This window comes from Myotis brandtii, unplaced genomic scaffold, assembly GCF_000412655.1.
Source record: "Myotis brandtii unplaced genomic scaffold, ASM41265v1 scaffold22, whole genome shotgun sequence".
In the NCBI taxonomy this organism is placed as follows: domain Eukaryota; kingdom Metazoa; phylum Chordata; class Mammalia; order Chiroptera; family Vespertilionidae; genus Myotis; species Myotis brandtii.
In genome coordinates this window covers 61,706-70,746 of record NW_005358249.1, presented here as the reverse complement: position 1 = coordinate 70,746, position 9,041 = coordinate 61,706, and the positions used below count along the sequence as shown (strand labels likewise).

At 47.9% G+C, this 9,041-nt stretch overlaps 1 protein-coding gene across 1 annotated transcript in view; it reads left to right on the top strand.

Moving 5' to 3' along the window:
* LOC102251599 (endophilin-A3-like) overlaps positions 1–8,524 on the top strand; it is a 165,913-nt gene extending 157,389 nt beyond the window's left edge. The window contains exons 7-10 of the mRNA XM_014539505.1: positions 611–769; positions 5,730–5,833; positions 6,786–6,892; positions 8,441–8,524. Of these exons, the coding sequence (XP_014394991.1) occupies positions 611–769; positions 5,730–5,833; positions 6,786–6,892; positions 8,441–8,454 (384 nt within the window). The 3' untranslated portion in view covers positions 8,455–8,524. The remainder of the gene's footprint in view (positions 1–610; positions 770–5,729; positions 5,834–6,785; positions 6,893–8,440) is intronic.
* The last annotated feature ends 517 nt before the right edge of the window (positions 8,525–9,041 follow it).

Below are 9,041 nucleotides of genomic sequence, written 5' to 3'. Positions count from 1 at the left end.
GGAGCTTAGAGCAGGCCACGGCAGGCGGGGAACCTTGGCTTCCTCCATCACTGGAGCAAGGAAGCCTTCTGCTTGCTTCAGCTGCATGGCTGCCGGCCGCCATCTTTGTTGGCAGTTAATTTGCATATCTCGCTGATTAGTCAATGGGAAGCATAGCAGAGGTACGGTTAATTACCCTTTTTGTCTTTTATTAGATAGGATGCTATCATCCATCCATCCATCCATCCATTTATGCTATTATTCATCCATCTGTCCATCCATCCATCCATCCATCCATCCATCCATCCATTTATGGAATCATCCCTCCATGCATCCATCCATTCATCCATTTATACTATCATCTATCCATCTATCGATCTATTCATCCATTTATGCTATCATCCATCCATCCATCCATCCATTTGTTCATTTTGTAAATATTCCTTGATAATTTATAGTGAAAGAAGCCTCTAATAGATGCTAAGGTGCCCACCAAAAAGAAAAGTAATTGGGTCCCTGCCCCCTAAAATGTAGGCCGAGAAGAAGTAATGACCTTCCTTGTAGAGGTGCGGCAGGCCTCCCTGTGTCACTTGCCGAGATAGCAGCTCCAGGTCTGTCTCCTCTCCCTCAGCACCACCTGAAGAGGCTGGAGGGCCGCCGCCTGGACTACGATTATAAAAGGAAGCACGTTGGGAAGATCCCCAATGACGAGATCACACAAGCAATGGAAAAGTTTGAGGAGTCCAAGGACTTTGCAGAGAGATGCATGTTTAATTTTTTAGAAAATGACGTAAGTATTGGCCTCAACCAGGAGACCCTCCTGGGAATGGAAACATTGACTGTGTGTTTGAGGGGAAGCTCTGGGAGCCTTTGTTGTTATAAAAGTTTCCAGAAATTTCTTTTATTTTTATACTGGTGGCTGGGGGCATGGATTCATGCACATTGAGAGGAAATTAATTAGAAGAAAGATTCATGCTGTACTTATGTTATTGCAAAAAATTACATGTCAAAATAGTATATATAATATCTACACTAATAAAAGAGAAACATGCAAATTGGTGTCACTCCACTACACCTACCAGCCAATCAGGATGAGTATGCAAATTAACCCAACAAAGATGGTGATTAATTTGCATATGCAGGCTCGGAGCGAAGACTGAAGACAGGGCTAAGCAGAGCAAAAAAAAATAAATAAAGGAACAGAACAACTCATATAATTGTTGGCTAATGAGAAGCATATACAAATGAGATTATGTGCCGAACCAGCTCAGCCAAGGGTTCACAAGCCTGAGTGAGGGCATGGAATGGATGAAGAAATGACAGACAAAGAGAATAAGCTGGGTCTAGGTCAGTGGTTCTCAACCTTCTGGCCCTTTAAATACAGTTCCTCATGTTGTGACCCAACCATAAAATTATTTTCGTTGCTACTTCATAACTGTAATGTTGCTACTGTTATGAATCGTAATGTAAATATCTGATATGCAGGATGGTCTTAGGCGACCCCTGTGAAAGGGTCATTCGACCGCCAAAGGGGTCGCGACCCACAGGTTGAGAACCACTGGTGTAGAAGGAAGCCAAGTGCTACAGAAGGGAGCAAAGTGGCGGAGAAGGGAGGGAGCCGAGGCAGCGGAGACGGGAGTGGAGCTGAGGCAGCGGACACAGGAGTGGAACCCGCTGAGGCTTCTCTGCTTCGCTCCAGCTGCAGGAAGCCCTATTCTTACAGGAATAGGCCTGAGGAAGCCCTATTCTTGTAGGAATCTTCCTGCAATGGGCCTCTAGTAGTATTATAAAATTAAAACGCGCATGCGATTGGCACCAGTGAGAGCTTTATATGTATTGTGCATGTGCCAGTCAACATTTATTTTTAAATTGCCAGTGCACGTCATATGTACTGGCCAGTCGGTCAGACAGACGTACAGTCAGTCACTTAGCCTTTTATATATATAGATCTATTTAATTGATTTCAGAGGGAAAAGGAGGGAAAGAGAGAAACATCAATGATGAGAGAGAATCATGGATCAGCTGCCTCTTGCACGCCCATTACTGGGGATTGAGCCCACAACCTGGGCATGTGCCCTAACTGGAATCGAACCATCACCTCCTGGTTCCTAGGTCGGCACTCAACCACTGATCCATGCCGGCTGTGTCCAGGTATTTCATTCTAAGTGTGGTTTGGGAAGCAGAGGCCACAACACACAGCTGGCTGCTCGTGGCCCGGACACAGCTAGGAGCCTCCACATGACAAGTGACTCAGCTTAGTAACTACCTCTCCCCTGGTTGCAGGGAGCACCTATTATGTGTGTACACAGCCCAGGTTGGAAGGGGTCCAGGGATGCATGTCTTTCCTGATGTCAGCCAGTAAGGGAGGAAGTGACTAATGACAAATGCATCTCTCCGTGACATAATCTTGTATTTTAGCCACATGAGAGAGAAGAGCTGCTGATGTCCCCTCCGCCCATCCCAACCCCATAGTGTTTCAAAGAATGTTCATTTAGTGTTTCAAAGAATGTTTGGCTCAGTGAAAAGAGTATAGGCCTGTGGACTGAAGGGTCCCAGGTTCAGGCACGTACCTTGGTTTCAGGCTTGATCCCCAGCCCTGGTTGGGTCGTGTGCGAAGACAAACCAATCGATGTGCCTCTCTCACATCAATGTTTCTCTCTCTGTCTCTCTCTCTCTGTCTCTCTCTCTCTCCCACTGTGCCATGCCAGCACGACCAAGGGTGATCCCAAGTAGGGGGGGTGAAAGGATTAAGGAAAGACAGACAAGAGAATGAAAGCTGGGTCTTGGTGGGACGCTGCCTCCCTGATGAGGAGACAACGACAGCGCCCACAAGCCGTGTCTTTATTTTATAGCAGGTGCCACGAGGCAAAGTAGGGGCGTGATCACGTTGTTTACAGCATTCTCGTGAGTTTCAACCTCACTCAACTACATGCACCCGAACTCTATCACAAGGCACGTGGGGCTACGTGTTTGGACCATAGGTTCAAGCTTACAACCACAGCCATTGGCTATAATTGTGCTGGGAGGGCCCTGTCCTCCAGCTGGGACTTGCACGTGGCAATGAGAGGACCCTGTCGTTTCATTAGTCTGAGGCTTGAACCTGGCCAAAACACCGTAATCGTGCCCCACATCCCACTTTCTAAAAACCAATAGAAGAAATATCCTCACGTGAGGATTCAAAACAACAAAACAAAAAGAATGTTCATTTAGTTCTCTTCCACGATTCCTTTTCACGTTCTGCAATGCCATGCATATTGCGAAGTGGGTGTTAAAATAGAAGTTCACTTTCCTGAGGACAGAGGTGGCAGTGTAGAGCCGCCAGCCTGCAGACTGAAGGGTCCCGGGTTCGATTCTGGTCAAGAGCACATACCTGGGTTGTGGGTTCAATCCCCAGTAGGGGGCATGTAGAAGGCAGCCGATACATGATTCTTTCTCATCATTGATGTTTCTCTCTCTCCCTCTCCCTTCCTCTCTGAGATCAATAAAAATATATTAAAATAAAAAGTATGTGTCAGAGCCAAAGAGGTGAAACTGAAGAAATCCATAGGATTTCACAGGGTCCAGGCTGTCTATGTTTTGTGTATTGGGTTTTGACCTTGAGGCCCAGCGTGTGCTCTTGCCCCACAGACTTGGCATACGCATGTGGTGCGGTTTCCTTGTTCCGATGCCCATCCTGGTGTGTCTGAGTTGCCCTGGGAATCCGTGGTTGAAATGGTCTAAGTGGGTAAGGAAAGTGAACGCATAGCAGAGAAAGCGTGGTGTGGGACACCAAATGGAGCCACTTTGTAATGTATTTTTTATTTTATTTTAATTTTAAAAAATATCTATTTTATTGATTTTCCACAGAAAGGAAGGGAAAGGGAGAGAGTTAGAAACATCGATGAGAGAGAAACATAGATCAGCCGCCTCCTGCACACCTCCCACTGGGTAGGTGCCTGTAACCAAGGTGTATGTCCTTGACCGGAATTGAACCTGGGACCTTTCAGTACGCAGGCCGACGCTCTATCCACTGAGCAAAACTGCTCAGGGCTGTAATGTACTTTTTATTGATTTCAGAGAAGAAGGGAGAGGGAGAGAGAGAGAGAAACATCAGTGATGAGAGGAAATCATGGATTGGCTGCCTCCTACATGCCCCCTACTGGGGATTGAACCCACAACCCAGGTATGTGCCCTTGACCAGAATCGAACCCGGGACCCTTCAGTCTGCAGGCTGGCGCTCTATCCACTGAGTCAAACTGGCCAGGGCACAAGTGGAGCCACTTTGGATCTCTGAGGCAGACCTGTTTTGGTGGGTGTTGTGGGGTGAGTCACAGGGCCAGCTTTGCCCAAGGCCGAAGAGCAAGGGGACTAAGGAAGTGATGCAGAGGCTCTGGGGAGCTGGGGAAGGGGGTGGGGTTTTATCTTGTTTTGTGTCTTTGTTTGGATTTGGAGTGTGGGATTGTGCTGGAGGCCCCCAGCACCTGCAGCCAGTGAACTTGCCTCTGTGGCCCCCAGAAATGAGCTCAGTGAGCCACTCTTTTCCATGGCAGCACCTCGGAAAGGTGGGAAACCTGGGCAGCTGGCAGGCCTGCTAGAGACTCCTCTCCCCAAATGATGCATTTCCAGGGCTTCCTTGGGGCACATGGCCTTTTGATTTTTTTTTAACCTTTTGATTTTTTAAAATATATTTATATTTTTAGTGATTTCAGAGAGGAAGGGAGAAGGAGAGAAACATCAATGATGAGAGAGAATCAAGGATCGGCTGCCTCCTGCACGCCCCATACTGGGGAGCAAGCCCGAACCCCAAGCATGTGCCTTGACTGGGAATTGGACCCTGACCTCCTGGTTCTTAGGTCAATGCTCAACCACTGAGCCATGCCGGCTGGGCTGATGTGATTTTTTTGTGTGTCCATTGATGTTTGGTCACAGCTTCCACAAATGTCTGGATGGTGGGAAAGAAAGATGCCACCATCTTTAGAATTTATTTCTTTCATCTGTTTGTCTTAGAGAAGGCTATCGTAGCGGCAAGAACCTACAGGGGGTGCTGCACTAGGTCCCTCTTGTCTGAGAAGAGCAGGATGTACTTAGTCTCCTGACTGGACTTAAGTAGAAAGGACACAAAGAGACACTTTAGTAAGGGAACCATTCATTCGCTCAGTGTTGGTTTCCCTTGTCATAGAAAAAGCTTGATCTCTCTTTCAGATGGATGATGAACCTTAATTTTTTTAAAGAAACATTATTTTATTTATTTGCTCATTTTTGGTTAATCCTCGCCCAAGAATATTTCCCATTGATTTTTAGAGAGAGTGAAAGAAAGAGGGAGAGACAGAGAGAAACATCCATGTGAGAGAAACGTCAATTGGTTGCCTCTTGCAGGAGCACCAACCTGGGCCCGGCCGGGGAGGAGCCTGCAACCAAGGCACGTGCCCTTGACCAGAATCGAACCCGGGACCCTTTGGTCCCCAGGCTGATGCTCTCAGATTGATGAACTTTATAGCATAAAAGAAAATCTCCCGAGAATATCCTCTCCGTGGGCTGATCGGCGTTTGATTGAGTTAAAGCACATTTATAATCAGAACTCAATGTGCACATGTGCGGCCGGCATCACTAGCTCTATGCACCTGGACCTGCGTGATGATCACCTGCTCCTTGTGATATTAAATGAGCCGAGGCTGATGCGGCTTCCCTGCAAGGCCTTGTCCCTGGGCTCATGTCCCGCCTCCGGCTCCCACGGGCTCTGGCCGCCAGGGATAACGTCCCCTTCCCTGCAGGTAGAGCAAGTTGGCCAGTTGGCGCTGTTTATCCAGGCGGCTCTAGAGTATCACCAGCAGTCGGCCAACATCCTGCAGCTGCTGCAGAGGAAGCTGAGGATGCGGTAAGAGCCTCCCGCCCCCACCCTTTCTGATGTGGTATCAGAACCAGTGGGAACCACTCCCTCTGGCTCTCTGCCTCTCTGACTCCCCCATCCCATTTTCCTGTTCTTTTGTTTTGTTTTTTATATATTGTTATTGATTTCAGAAAGGAAGGGAGAGGGAGAGAGAGAAATATCAATGATGAGAGGAATCATGGACCGGCTTCCTCCTGCAAGCCCCACTGGGGATGGAGCCTGTAACCCGGGCATGTGCCCTGACCAGGAATCAAACCGTGACCTCCTGGTTCATAGGTTGATGCTCCACCACTGAGCCATGCCAGTCTGGCTGCTCTAGACTTTTTTGAAAAGAGTGATATCCTATGGAGTATGCACGGTAACCCTGTGCATTAAAGTGAGGAGTGAACAACAACAACAAAATTACCCTATTGTTTGACAGGGGTTGGATAACAGAAAATTGTCTTATACAGGACTAGGATAATGAATAAATATGGAGGGGTTTTGGCTTATATCAACGCCCTTCTGACAAAGGGAAAAGTGGTGTCCGGTCAGCAAGGTGTGCCCTCTGGAGACCGGCCGTCATTGGGAGCTCACAGGAGCAGCATTTCGTTTTCTGTCTCTGTTTCGGGGAGAAAAAGAGACAGAAAATGAAAGCCCCTCCCACTGACAGGATCCTGCTGGTCACACAGGAGCTAAGCCCCTCCCACTGGCAGGGTCCTGGTGGGGTTAACTCCCAGGTGACCACTGCCTACTGCCAAGACCAACTTCAGAATAGACGCTCTTCCAATGCAACGACATCTCGGGGCGTCACTTCTAGCACTTTGGGCTACTCCAGAGTCATGGTGTAACAGTCACCCCCACCCTGCCCTTCAGTATGTAGGCTCCTCAAGGCAGAGCCAGCGTGAGTGAGAGGCTGTTTGGCTTCAGCCGACACATCTTCCTACTGTGTGTGTTACAGAATCGCGGCTGCCTCCTCTCTGGGCAGAAATGACTTCATGCCGCAGCCCCTGAGAAGGTGTCCCAACGCACTCAACCTGTCCACCGCTTCCTCAGCCAAGTCGAGAGGTGAGATGCCCGCCCTTGGGGCCAGGTGCACCCTGCGGGAGGTTCTGCCAGAAGCCTGTGCTCACTGCATGTGGCCTGTGCTCCTCTGCCATTGAAGACACTGACACCCTGAATTTCCTTTCTCCCCACCCCTCCCACCATCCCCGGGAATGCCCCTTACCCTGCTTCCTGGGTTCAGGTACTTATGTCAATTTTTAAAAACCAGCAGCAGGGCCCTGCCTGGTTGGGCTTAGTGGGTAGAGCGTCAGTCTGCAAACTGAAGGGTCCCAGGTTCGATTCTAGTCAAGGACAGGTACTTCGGTGGGCATGGGTTACAGGGACACAGGCTATGGGACTTGAGTTATGAAGGCTGTGACTCATGAAGGGACATCAAGTGCAGCACCAGTGGTGGTGGGCTCTGGATATCTGTGAGCTGATGTGGTTTCATTAGGTGAGGTGGAAGTAAAAACCAATCAGGGAGGGAGGGCTTTGGAGCAGGATGCAAGGCTGCCTCTATGAGTGTGGACTGTCAGAGTTGGGGTAGTACTTCATCCAGTTTGAATTTGCCAGGCATTCATTCCCTGAGCCACACATGCTGAGTAATGAGTAGGAGGTCAAGGAGATAGTTATGGTGGTTGGGGCTGTGGGAGTGCAGGTGTGAGAGAGGTGTGGTAAAAAGACTGATGTGCAGTTGTAGAGGATATGCTAATTCATGGTCACAGGGCCCTGAAATTGACTTAAGAGTGAATGAAAGGTGAATTCATTTTTGGTGGTGACTGGATGTCAATATGTGGAATTTTAGTGTAATTGTCTGAAAAGAGGTGTATTGTCATGCTACATGCACTGTCCAGAGCTTAGGTGTTATAGATGTGCACACCTGTCAGTTGTTGAGGGCAGATGCAGTGGTCAATAGGAACACGATAGCATTCATCAGTGTCACCTGGGCTTGAAAATCTCCATTGGTATAGGGAAGGCATCCGGAAGGAGAGAAATACATTACGAAGTGGTGAGTTAGAATTTTGGAAAAGAAGGTGATTAGTAAAAATCCTGGCCACAACAAGGCATATTGGTGTTATTTTTTTTGAAATTGCGACTCTGGTTAAGAGGCTGTGTGAGAGGAGTGTGTTTCAAAGTTAATGAAAGGTGATAGACCCAGCATCCTAGGATTGAGTTCCAAAGAGTAAAGTGTGATCCCAAGCTTTTCTGGGTCTTGTAGGGACATTCTGGGGCACTACAGGGGGAATGCCTGATAAGACCAGTGTCAAATCAATCACACTCTCTTTATGGCCAACATTTCTCCCTCAGCTGTATTGAGAAGAGGCTGTGTGACCTACATGTGAGGCCCAGGAATCAGATACCTTTTATCTGCTCATCAAACTTTATTGTTGTGGGTAGACGCGGTATCAGTTGGCATATAAGGTATCAGTTGGCATATAAGGACTAAGCCCTGGTACCTACTCTGATAAAGGTAGTAGAGGGGAAGGATGGATGTATAGGGTGGGCAGTATGATGAACAGAAAATCATAGGAGAGATGCTGATCATGGGCTGAACTGTCCCCATTATAACAGGATATGAATTTTGATAACGTGGCCATTGCCTTCTCTCAGAAGGAATGGGGGCTCCTTGATGAGGATCAGAGACATCTATGCTGCAATGTGATGCTGCAAATGTTTGGACTTGTATCATTTTTAGGTAAGATTTTCACATTTTCTAGTGTCCTGAGGTGATGGCCCCTCTTCCTTTATTCTTTAGACATAACTTTCTTTATTCCACAGCCAAACCATGGGCTCTGCTAATTTCAGCCACATTCTTGTGATATGCTCTGTGGATACATGTGCTGAGCTGTGTGGAGAGCCCTGAGCAATGGACTCACCAAACACCCCTAACACCCATTGCCTCAGAGAGTGCAGGGAGTGTGTGGAAGTCATGAGTCTTGCAGACAGTTTAAAGGGACCCACCTTAACTTCCTCTTCCTGGGAGAGTGACTATGTCCAGATCCATGGCTTCCACTTCTGTACCCTTCCTCCCGCTAAGGGTCATTGGTGACTGCCTGAGCCTGGTTATGGTCTTCATTTAAACGAACCATGGGCGATTATTGTGATATTCTCCTTCCATTATTTGTAGTATTCTCTTCCCTGAATACTATTGCATGCTGAGCTGCTTGGGCCA